General features: G+C 33.5%; 1 protein-coding gene across 1 annotated transcript in view; it reads left to right on the top strand.

Moving 5' to 3' along the window:
- Positions 1-5073: 5073 nt before the first annotated feature.
- LOC139949922 (gamma-aminobutyric acid type B receptor subunit 2-like) overlaps positions 5074-13769 on the top strand; it is a 45774-nt gene continuing 37078 nt past the window's right edge. The window contains exon 1 of the mRNA XM_071948498.1: positions 5074-5238. Coding sequence (XP_071804599.1) covers positions 5113-5238 — 126 coding nt within the window. The 5' untranslated portion in view covers positions 5074-5112. The remainder of the gene's footprint in view (positions 5239-13769) is intronic.

Raw genomic sequence — 13769 nt, 5'->3', positions numbered from 1 at the left:
ATTGTTATTATTATTATTATTATTATTATTATTATTATTATTATTATTATTATTATTATTATTATTATTATTATTATTATTATTATTATTATTATTATTATTATTATTATTATTATTATTATTATTATTATTATTATTATTATTATTATTATTATTATTATTATTATTATTATTATTATTATTATTATTATTATTATTATTATTATTATTATTATTATTATTATTATTATTATTATTATTATTATTATTATTATTATTATTATTATTATTATTATTATTATTATTATTATTATTATTATTATTATTAATTATTATTATTATTATTATTATTATTATTATTATTATTATTATTATTATTATTATTATTATTATTATTTTTATTATTATTATTATTATTATTATTATTATTATTATTATTATTATTATTATTATTATTATTATTATTATTATTATTATTATTATTATTATTATTATTATTATTATTATTATTATTATTATTATTATTATTATTATTATTATTATTATTATTATTATTATTATTATTATTATTATTATTATATTATTATTCTTATTCTTATTATTATTATTATTATTATTATTATTATTATTATTATTATTATTATTATTATTATTATTATTATTATTATTATTATTATATTATTATTATTATTATTATTATTATTATTATTATTATTATTATTATTATTATTATTATTATTATTATTATTATTATTATTATTATTATTATTATTATTATTATTATTATTATTATTATTATTATTATTATTATTATTATTATTATTATTATTATTATTATTATTATTATTATTATTATTATTATTATTATTATTATTATTATTATTATTATTATTGTTATTATTGTTATTATTATTATTATTATTATTATTATTATTATTATTATTATTATTGTTATTATTATTATTATTATTATTATTGTTATTATTGTTATTATTATTATTATTATTATTATTATTATTATTATTATTATTATTATTGTTATTTTTGTTATTTTTAATATTTTTATTATTATTATTATTATTATTATTATTATTATTATTATTATTTTTATTATTTTTATTATTATTATTATTATTATTATTATTATTATTATTATTATTATTATTATTATTATTATTATTATTATTAATATTATTATTATTATTATTATTATTATTATTATTATTATTATTATTATTATTATTATTATTATTATTATTATTATTATTATTATTATTATTATTTATTATTATTATTATTATTATTATTATTATTATTATTATTATTATTATTATTATTATTATTATTATTATTATTATTATTATTATTTATTATTATTATTATTATTATTATTATTATATTATTATTATTATTATTATTATTATTATTATTATTATTATTATTATTATTATTATTATTATTATTATTATTATTATTATTATTATTATTATTATTATTATTATTATTATTATTATTATTATTATTATTATTATTATTATTATTATTATTATTATTATTATTATTATTATTATTATTATTATTATTATTATTATTATTATTATTATTATTATTATTATTATTATTATTATTATTATTATTATTATTATTATTATTATTATTAATATTATTATTATTATTATATTATTATTATTATTATTATTATTATTATTATTATTATTATTATTATTATTATTATTATTATTATATTATTATTATTATTATTATTATTATTATTATTATTTTTATTATTGTTATTATTATTATTATTAGGACACAGCGCACAATGTCCATACATTTACATTAAACTCACTAGTTTGAAGATAATGATAGTAGAATGCTTCCCTTAAAATTTTACTTGCTGAGGTGCTGAATTTTTTGAGAAAAGAGTAAAACACGTCACGAAAATAATTGCTATCACAGTGAGACGCGAATTATGAATAGCATGTATAACGTATTTCCTAGATATTGTGCACAGGTCTTAAAGGGTCTTTGTACTTTGTGGGTGCGTCTGCGCGGGCAACATGTCGCACTTTTAGCAAATTTGACAAGTACCACATGACACCCGCCTTTTCTCATCTTTAACAATCTTCATTCTCAAACGTCAATTTGATTCGACATTAATTTTATACCTTAACACAATTATCACACGCTGCCAGACTGCTCGCTACTTAATAAAGCAATATTCTCTATCATACGTCGTTTTGTGACTCGTCATCCTACCTCAACACAATGATGTTTAAAGGCACGACATGTTCGGTAGTTGTCAATGGCCAGTATTCACGCTTGGTGTCTCCCAACATATGCATCAAATAAGAAATCTGTGAAATTTGAACTCAACAAAAACAAACCTGATTCACTCTGAATCTCGCAGCAACTTGGTTGTAAAATCTGCAGAGAATAATGGAAGAAAAACGGCCTTGTTGCATTACTTTGTGTGCTTTCAGATGCACATTAGAGGCTTCAACTGAAGTCTTTCATTATTTGAGTGAGAATTTACCTCTTTCTCAAAAACCGTTCTCACAATGTTTTATATAATCAACAGCTCTCCATTGCTTGTTAACAAGTAAGTTGTGATGCATATTAAAAGGGCTTCAGCCAAGTCTTTTAATATTTGACTCGAATTTACCTCTTTACCCAAAAACCGTTTCTCATAATGTGTTATACTATCAACAGCTCTCAATTGCTCGTTACCAAGTAAGTTGTTAAGCTAATAATTGTTCACAAATATTTGGTGTAATTTTAATAAGTGTACAGTGCCTTTCGTTGCACCACAATATTACACATGCCTTTCAGGACGGCACTTATGCTACAGGCAACTTGTTCCCGTCAAAGCACAAAACAAATCCAACGGGAACTCAAGTTTCTTTAAAAGGCACTGGACACTATTGATAATAACTAAGCACAATAACTTACTCTCTATATTGGGCCATGAGTAGTATTATACAACACTGTGAGAAACGGCATTTTCTTAGAAAGAAGTTATTTGCCACTCAAACAAAAGCAAAGACTTCAGGCCTGAAGCCTTTTGTAGGCATCTTAATGAAAGCACACAAAAAATATTGTGCAACAAGGGTGTTTTTTTTTCTTCATGATTCTTTTGCAACTTCGATGACCAATTGAGCCGAAATTTTCACAGATTTGATGTTTCATGCATATGCACAGTGTGAGTATATGGGTCTTTGACAGTGACCAAAGATGTCAAGTGCTTCACACAGCGGTAAAGCACCATCCGTACATCTATGCTGCGTAGTATTGGCTCAGAAGAACCGGCTTTTATTGACATTCAACTTCTTTTAATGCCTAAATCCATTTTGTGGGGCACTCCATTTGCAATAATGGTCCTCAAGTGAGTGGGGAAACACTTTCAAGTTGCTATAATTGCACATTTTAAACGATGAAATGCATTTAATCGCGGCATCGAACATCAATAAGAAGTGGATATCGCTAGGGTCACAGTCAAAATGTTAAACCCAACGCTGCCGCTGTTATAAGAGATTATCTTCAACATTATGAAATGTACTAAACAATATTTTGTAAAACAAGAAAAAACACAATATTTTTTTGTACTAGAACTTTCATATTTTCTTTTCAAATATGAACCCATTGATTGTTTAAAGGCAGTGGACACTTTTGGTAATTACTCAAAATAGTTATTAGCATAAAACCTTTCTTGGTGACGAGTAATGGGAAGAGGTTGATGGTACAAAACACTGTGAGAAATTGCTCCCTCTGAAGTGCCATAGTTTTCGAAAAAGAAGTAATTTTCCACGAATTTGATTTCCAGACCTCAAATTTAGAACTTGAGGTCTCGAAATCAACCATCTAAACGCACAACTTCGTGTGACAAGGGTTATTTTTCTTTCATTATTATCTCGCAACTCTGATGACAGATTGAGCTCAAATTTTCACAGGTTTGTTATTGTATGCTTATGTTGAGATACACCAACTGTGAAGGCTAGTCTTTGACAATTACCAATAGTGTCCACTGCCTTTAATGAAGAAGCAATCACTTGAAAGTTATCAAACAGAGTGGGATTCAACTCCGTTTGATGGCACTGTGCACCTTTAACATATAAAATGATAAAAGTATTGTCAAAAGATGTGTACATGCAGACCCCTGCCAACAATTTAAAGTAGTTATTAAAATGAAAAATTACACACAGAATGCTTCTAAAAGGATTTTGACACTATTGGTAATACAAATCTTACTTGGTTACGAGCTATGTAGATCTGAATTAATAATTATTATAAAACTTTGTGAGAAAAGGCTCCCTCTAATGAGGGTAGTTTTTGAGAAATAAGTTATTTCTCAGTAAAATATTATTTTAATTGATTTCGAGACCTCTCGCGTTTGAAAGCACACCAACAAAACTGTTAATCGCTATATTATGATTTCGCGGAATGGATTACTATTGTAAATCGATTTGCTAAGAACTGCTTTCAGTTTTACAGCTAAGACTGCTTAAATATGGTTTTGCACACACATGACAACAGAAGACGAATACAAAGAACCGACTCTAGTGAGGACCTTGTGTCCCTGTAGAAAAAAAAAACTGTCCTTGGAGGGTATGCCATATCAAACACATAATGCTAAACACTGCAGTGAGATCTAAACCAACACAGCCAGATGGTTATTTGGAAGTTACTGAGTCGACTCTCTGAGCTACTACGTAAAACATCAATGACATGAGATGAGCCTGACGTACGCACAAATACACAAAACACAATACAACCCATTTGCTTCACTTTTGCTTCACTTCGTTCAAACGAAAAGGTAACGCGAGGCAGGCGTTTGAATGACGACAAAGTGGCAAAGACTGCAGGCCTGTATGCTTTGTTTTTGAAAGTGGCAAGGGCACCAAGGCACTTTCTCATTGGTTAAAAGAACACTCTATGAGGAAAGTTTAATTCCTTCTGGAGCATTTTTCAAAGACAATGACCAGGGGGTATGGAGGCAATCGCATTCGTTGCCTCCGTGAAGTATCAGGCTTGAGACTGCACCAGTTTCTCTTACTGGTGGTTGTCCTGTCCAGTTGTCCGTGTGGGTGTACGGACAGCAATGTGACCAAGCTTCACCTGTTGGGGTTGTTCCCCATGACTGGGTCGTGGGCGGCTGGAGGGACGTTGGAACCGGCCACGAGGCTCGCCGTGAACGATATCAATGCTGATGATGGTATTCTACCCGGATTTCAAATTGAGATGCTCAACAGGGACACAGCGGTAAGTGAAATAATATTGTCAATTACTGGTTTTCAGTATGTCTGTATTATAAAAAAAAAAAAAAAAAAAAAAAAAAAAAAACACAATACCAACAACAGACATGCGTAAGTTTAGATCTCCACAAAGACATCTTCGTTCGTACAGGTCTTGTTCCCGTGTTGTTGTGTCAAGAAATCGCTTTATCAAATGTGTGCAGAGACATCATTATATATCAGCTCTGTACATAGTGTGATTTCTCTGAAAAAATTGATAGCGAGCTCTTGGCACAGCAACATGGGAACAAAACTTGTAAAATGAGGAGTAAGCTTGCCGTAATACGCAAGCTCACTCACCTCATACAAGAAGCTTTTTACAGCTCACTGTGCCCATCAAGCGCTTTAGAACAAACTGTTGATTTCGGCACTCTATAAATGACCTTTGATTGATTGATTGATTGATTGATTGATTTACTGATTGATTTATTGATTGATGGATCAAACAAACCGTGAAGTGCATTATGTAAGTCACAAATGAGGACTTTCTTTTCCAAATAATATTTAATTTGGTGAAGAAAAAAAATGTCATGCTGACAAAAAGTACTGATGTCTAAGGCTGCAACGTTAAACAAAAAAATCTCTGCACTGACTTCATTCTCGGTAGCTATAGCACATTAATCTTACACTTCGTCTTTTAAATGTCGTTCCCTCAAAAAGCTAGACTCTATGATGGCTTCAGGTTATTGCCTCAATCATTCTCCCTCTGTCACTCGACAACCTATCTCTTAAGCCTCGTTTAAAGACACTGGATTTGCTTGGTAATTGTCATAAGAACAGTGTTCTCACTCGGTGTATCTCAACATATGCATGTAATAACAAACCTGTGAAAATTTGAACTCAATTGGTTGTTGGAGTTTCGAGAGAATAATGAGAGAAAAAAACACCAATGTCGCACAAAGTTGTGTGCTTTCAGATGCTTGAATTTCAAACCAAATATAGTGGGTATTACTTCTTTTTTCTCAAAAAGTACGTTACTTTAGAGGAGCCGTTTCTCACAATATGATGTACTACCAACAGTTACCCATTGCTCGTAACCAAGTAAATTGTTAACCGATTTTGAGTAATTACCCATAGTATCCAGTGCCTTTAAGGGGAAGTTTGGAAAGAGACAATCCCTGCAGGTGCTCCTCATTTGTGGACTTTGTTATCGCTGCTCATAAAAACACAAATCACATCAATTCTTACGCGTTAGATACCTCTAGGCCTTTTGTCTCGGTCATTGTAATTGCATATTCATTGTCATTTCGATGATTGTGTTCGTACAATTTTGTATTTCTATGGTTTTTGAGGACTGTGTTGCTTCGGCTCTCTATGTTCGCGCTATAAATTTTAGTTTTGCGTTATCGTTTTGTTATTTTTTTCTTCTTTATTTGCCTCTCGCTGCCTTGCCCTTTAGTGCACGTGTTTGTTGTTTTTCTGTATATTGTTCACTTGTAAACAAAGAAGCGCAATCAGAGTATAGCACGAAGAATATCATGCCTGTTAAAGGCACTGGACACTATTGGTAATTACTCAAAATAATTATCGTCATAAAACCTTTCTTGAATACGAGTAATGGGGAGAGGTTGATAGTATAAACCATTGTGAGAAACAGCTCCCTCTGAAGTGACGTAGTTTTCGAGAGAGAAGTAATTTTCCACGAATTTGATTTCGAGACCTCAAGTTTAGAACTTGAGGTCTCGAAATCAAGCATCAGAAAGCACACAACTTCGTGTGACAAGGGTGTTGTTTCTTTCATTATTATCTCGCAAATTCTATGACCGATTGAGCTCAAATTTTCACAGGTTTGTTATTTTATGTATATGTTGAGATACACCAAGTGAGAAGACTGGTCTTTGACATTTACCAATAGTGTCCACTATCTTTAAGTAGACAGTGTTCTATTATTTATTTTATTGTAGTCGTTTGCACAAGCCAATATACTTAATATTATACATTATTCCATTTACCATATAAAGTTAATTTTCCAACCCACCTCGAAAACGATTTATAGATGATGTATTGCTTATGTTTACGCTTGTTAAATTGGCATATTATTGTGTTTTAAATTTGGGAAGGTACACTATTGGTAAATGTCAACGACCAGTGTTGTAACCTGGTGTATCTCAACATATGCATAAAATAAAAAACCTGTGAAAATTTGAGCTCAATTGGTCATCGGAGTTGGGAGAAAATTATGAAAGAAAAAACACCCTTGTTGTACGAATTTGTGTGCTTTCAGATATAGGAATAAAAGTCTTCTAACTATTTATAGAAGCCTTTTATTATTTTAGTGAGAAATTACCTTTTTTTTTTTTTTTTCTATGCTACTAACCCTAACCCTAACCCTAACCCTAACCCTAATCCTAACCCCACCCTTGTTTTATTCTATCAACAGCTCTCCAATGCTCGTTACCAAATAAGTTTTTAAGTTATTATTTGTTTTGAGTAACTACCAAACGCGTACCTTCCCTTTAAAGGAACACGTTGCCTTGGATCGGTCGAGTTGGTCGTTTTTTGACCGTTTACCACCTGATAAATATACACAGACACAAGGATTTGTTGTTGTAGTGAACTCTGCCAAGAGTTAATTTATTCCGTACTCTGAATTCGGTGGTAAAACGCCCATTCATAATAATATAAGGGATTTCCCTTTATTTAATTCCATCCAGTGATATCCACACTCATAAAGAAGTATACCAGTTCCCATTATGATACACTTTGCGACCAATTCGCAAAGGGTCCCAATCCCTCACTTTGCGAACGGTAAATTTCCAATCCGCAAAGGTTCCCACTTCTCGGCGATTTGCCAAAGAAGGTACCAGACTAATTACAATTATTATAATTATAAATGCACTCATTGACTGGAGAAAACTCCGGGTCAATGAGGTTCCCACTTCCAGCGAGTTGCCAAGAAGGTACCAAATTAATCTACTTCTTTATATACAATCACATCATTTTATTACCACCATATTTATCCATATCAATTCACATAAATGAATTTACCACTTCCTCACAGGCTACAATGCCTATTAGCTTCTTGTTTATAGGAACAACCTAAACTTACCGCTTTAAGTGTAAGTTGTAAGATTATCAGTCATATCAATCTGTACCACGTATTCCGTAATACCCTGACCCTTCCATTAACCCCAGGGAGGGAGGGAGGGAATTTTGCGAAACTATACAATCTATCTTAACTCCTCGGTGGCAGAATATTCAATGACGGTTCCCAGAAAGACAAGCACCCTTTCCCCAAATGCATTGCTTTGGTTGGTTGAAAAGAACAATGGAACCACGTCTGAATGCGCCCTGACAATCCCAATCGCTTATAGCCCCGACTGTGCAACCTGACTATAATTATGCATATTTCCTGGTGTTAAATCGGTTTACTGCGTTACGCATTAAACCCTATTACCACCTGATAAATATACACAGACACAAGGATTTGTTGTTGTAGTGAACTCTGCCAAGAGTTAATTTATTCCGTACTCTGAATTCGGTGGTAAAACGCCCATTCATAATAATATAAGGGATTTCCCTTTATTTAATTCCATCCAGTGATATCCACACTCATAAAGAAGTATACCAGTTCCCATTATGATACACTTTGCGACCAATTCGCAAAGGGTCCCAATCCCTCACTTTGCGAACGGTAAATTTCCAATCCGCAAAGGTTCCCACTTCTCGGCGATTTGCCAAAGAAGGTACCAGACTAATTACAATTATTATAATTATAAATGCACTCATTGACTGGAGAAAACTCCGGGTCAATGAGGTTCCCACTTCCAGCGAGTTGCCAAGAAGGTACCAAATTAATCTACTTCTTTATATACAATCACATCATTTTATTACCACCATATTTATCCATATCAATTCACATAAATGAATTTACCACTTCCTCACAGGCTACAATGCCTATTAGCTTCTTGTTTATAGGAACAACCTAAACTTACCGCCAAAGCAAATTTTGATATAAAAATTTGCCCAAACACCCCCCCCCCCCTTTTTTTTTTTTTTTTTTTTTTTTTTTTAATTTTTTTTAATTTTTTTTTTTACAAAACTTTCTCCGAGTGTCAACCCGTCTGATAAATTTTGATGGAACCAAATGAATCATGTCTTGCCAGTACGCACCTTCCGGGAAGGGTTAATGAGATGGGGGTGTTTTATAACAGGTGCGTTTTGCATCTCCCGAAGTATCTTCTTTGCATACATATTTAAATCCCAAGTGCAGCGTTTTTCTGCCCTCCTTTAACTTTACCTTGATACTTCACCCTTAACAAAATGTCTGACCAAATTAACCGTGTGTTGGGTAGGATATTCCTAATTACCTTTAGGCTCTTTTTACCCTATGTCTACTCTGTCCCGAACTTTCCTTCAAGATATCTTTGGTCCTTAGATATAACACTATTGTCGTCGGGACCTCGCCTTTTGCCAGGTATCTCCTGAGCCTAGTACCAGCCGTCCAGGCGTGCCCCAGACACGTCTTTCCATGTCACTTGTACCACCACTGTGTCGCTGCTGTGGCAAATTATACTGTCCCGGTATCCACGTTCTTGCTTCGGATTGATGAACATCTTTAGGCTCCCTGTTACCCTATGTCTTATCTGTCCCGAATTTTCCTTCACGATATCTTTGGTCCTTATATGTAACACTATTGTCGTCGGGACCTCGCCTTTTGCCAGGTATCTCCTGAGCCTAGTACCAGCCGTCCAGGCGTGCCCCAGACACGTCTTTCCATGTCACTTGTACCATCACTGTGTCGCTGCTGTGGCAAATTATACTGTCCCGGTATCCACGTTCTTGCTTCGGATTGATGAACATCTTTAGGCTCCCTGTTACCCTATGTCTTATCTGTCCCGAATTTTCCTTCACGATATCTTTGGTCCTTATATGTAACACTATTGTCGTCGGGACCTCGCCTTTTGCCAGGAGTCTCCTGAGCCTAGTCCCAGCCGTCCAGGCGTGCCCCAGACACGCCTTTCCATGTCACTGTACCTCCACCGTGCCGCTGCTGTGGCGAATGATACTGTCCTGGTACCCACGTTCTTGCATCGGATTGATGAACATCTTTAGGCTCCCTTTTACCCTATGTGTTATCTGTCCCGAATTTTCCTTCAAGATATCTTTGGTCCTTAGATGTAACACTATTGCCGTCGGGACCTCGCCTTTTGCCGTATCTCCTGAGCCTAGTCCCAGCCGTCCAGGCGTGCCCCAGACAGGCCTTTCCATTTCACTGTACCACCACTGTGCCGCTGCTGTGGCGAATGATACTGTCCCCGATAAACATCTGTATAAAAACAAATTCAAAGAAAAACAGCCTGGGTAATCTGTTCTGACCAATATTTTATCTTGTCAAAGTCTTGTATGTAGTTGAAAATGTTGTACACAATTTGTTAACAACCAACTCAACATTCACCAATCTTGTAAATGATTATTTATCTTAAACGGCAATATGCTAATTAAAGAAGCGGTTGTCTACACTGCTTATTTATGACCTTGCTACAAGCTACCCCCTTTTAGACAATTGAAAACATTAAGTCTGGCCTAATGTAGGATTCAAGTGCTCCAGACTTCCATCTCCCCATACTTTTGATTTGTTCCTCCCGAACCCCAAACATATCCTGCAACTATGAAATGAAAAGGGTGTGGGGTTTACCTGAAGGCCTTAATCCCTACTTTAAGATGTGATTAACTTGTCTGGCTGACATAGGGTCCCCCCTCAATGTACAAACGGTGAAGTATTGGCATTCCTGTCAATAGAAATGATTGAACTTTACCCACTTGATCCGTTTTTGAATATCTTAGAAATACTTGCAAATTCCCTTCCTGATTAAAGGAAATATCACCAATACGCAACGCCCGGGAATTTGCCATCGTGAGTTGTAAACTCACTCACCCTCAGAATAACCGAAAATGGCAACCAAGAATGCTGCTTTTAACAGCAGAGCTTCATATGCTGATTATACTTTAAACATTAACTATGCTACTTTAATAAAGGTCATATAAGTCAAATATGGTATGTCTGCAAGCTATGCTGCAACCGGATGAAGATGTCTGCAAGCTATGCTGCAACCGGAGCAACTGATTCCTTTTTAATCATTCATCTTCTCTTTTCATCTTCACACTCTTCTACGTTTGCATCGAACATTTTTGTCTTCACTGTAAAAATTACACCCTGTAATTGAACCTATTTTTAATCATGCATCTTGTCATTTCATGTGTATGCTCTGTTACATTTTAATCCAACATTATAATGGGTTACTTTTTGTAACCACTTTACGAATTGTTATCTTCACTGCCAATAATTACACCCTGTAACTTGAATAACCGGATCACTCGATCATTTTTAATCATGCGTCTTCTCATCTCATGTACATACTCTGTACGTTTAGTCCCACATTATAATGTTTGTTACTTTTTGTAACGACCATATTTTCGTCTTCACTGACAATAATTACACCCTGTAACTTGAATAACCGGATCAACTGATAATTTTTAATCATGCGCCTTTGTTGTTCAAATACGTAAGCTTTACGGTTTAGCCCGCCTCCATTGTTCGTTACATTTTGTACCGACATTTTTACGACACAACGTGTCATTGCCATGGAACATCAGTGCTGTGTTGACCGCCAGATACGAAAAACCAACCGATATTGGAAACGTACACCTGATCTATGCAAATCAACGCTTTCAGGTTCAAGCTAGTACTGACCTCCCTGCTAAGCTATGGTAGCTGCTACTGTTACCGATGATACTTAAACTATATAACGACTAAAAAAAGACTAAATTAACAAAGCTTTAATGTGTTTATTGATAGCATAGCCAGATAAGCCTTACCCTGGGTACCGCACCCAGTCCTATTCAATGTTCCCGCCAAACCATTGAACCGTGTAACTCTTTATACTTAACAAGTATAAAGCAGATTTATTCTAATTCGCCTCAGGACCCAACCGAATAATTCAATATTTTGCAGACTGGCGGTAAAAACTAACCAGACTGCTCAGCACTGGAAATGTAATGGAACATCTTGAATCTTGCCGAGGGTCCAAGCGTCTACAATCCTCTTTCATCTTAGAAACAATGAAACTACCCTTGGGATCCTCCCATTTGTGCAATTTATGAACATATGAAATAAAACTGCAAGTATAGAGAATCACACTGGATTCACCAACTCAAGACAGTCAAGTCCTTTGGACTAAACATAAACACTGGTGTTAAATAAATTTCCGTTACCCCCACTTCACTTCTGCTTGAGAACTATAATGATGTTTATATTCTGTAACTCAAGTATAAATTAATTTTTTAAAGTTGTTCCTATATATTTGTTACTATAACTATCTCATGTAAGTAACCCCCCTTTTTTTTCCACAGGTCCCTCATACCTTTTTTTTAATACCATCGTACTTTTGATCTTGCTTTTCTCTATTAATTGACCATTGTTAATTGCATCATGATGCAACTTGTTCTCTAATTCTACCCTTTCATGTTTCCCTGCATTGTTAACGAACGATGCATTTACCACTTTTATGGTCCAGTAATCCATCCTTTCATATGAAACCTCCTTTGTCCTCGCCACTCTACTCGTATTGGTTCATAGCCACCAATTGTTTCTGAAATAGAAACTTTGATTGGCTGTTATTTTCCCGCTTCTTTCTTTCCCGCTTCTTTCTTCCTTTAATCCATTTCCCCTCTCTTTTTCTATGAATGGATATGTATTTGTTTGTACTTGTTTTATGCCTCTGAACTAGGTCCGGTTTGGATCGAAAGCTAAGGCCATCTATACCACCCTATTCATTAAACATATGAAATACCAGATACGTATGTACAAATGGAAGAAGATGCAAAGGTCTTTAATTTTAATATTATGCAATAGGCTACCCCTTGATTTATGGAAGCTGGCCATTTAGTGCCTAATAATGATCAATCATTCCGAAAGGTCATAATGAAACTTGGTATTGCCCTTCTATTCTTTATGTACACTTTGTTCTAGAGCTTGATTAACACATGGTGCTGTGACGTGCAATGCCCATAATTCATCGTCAATTATGCCCATGATCTAACTGGTGTTAATTGCTGCCTCATTCTAAAAGTGCGCCATCCCCCCTTATTGGACGAGCTGCTGCTCTCTGTGCGTACGATCTGACACTATTTCAATAATTCTATGTGTTCTATGGAGATGAGCTCGCAAATACACTGCTACATAAGTCAAAAATGCAGAGGTCCATGTAATGTATAGAAGTAATTGGACGCCTGTGTTTATTATCTTTCCATATTATAAAACCCCCCTCGTTTACAGCCAGCAAGAATTATTGTGTCTTGACCGCTATTTGTACTAATATAGGGTCACTCTGCTTTATAAGATCACAGCGAAATCCACAAACTCGCTATGAATAATCTTAAAAATTTTAATGTTAGCGGTAGGCTATTTGTACTACTATAGGGTCACTCTTCTTTGTAAGATCACAGCAAAATCCACAAACTCGCTATGAATAATCTTAAAAATTTTAAGGTTAGCGG

This window comes from Asterias amurensis, chromosome 17 (genome assembly GCF_032118995.1).
Source record: "Asterias amurensis chromosome 17, ASM3211899v1".
Classification (NCBI taxonomy): domain Eukaryota; kingdom Metazoa; phylum Echinodermata; class Asteroidea; order Forcipulatida; family Asteriidae; genus Asterias; species Asterias amurensis.
Note: the sequence above shows the minus strand (reverse complement) of the source record. Positions and strands in the feature narration are given on the sequence as shown.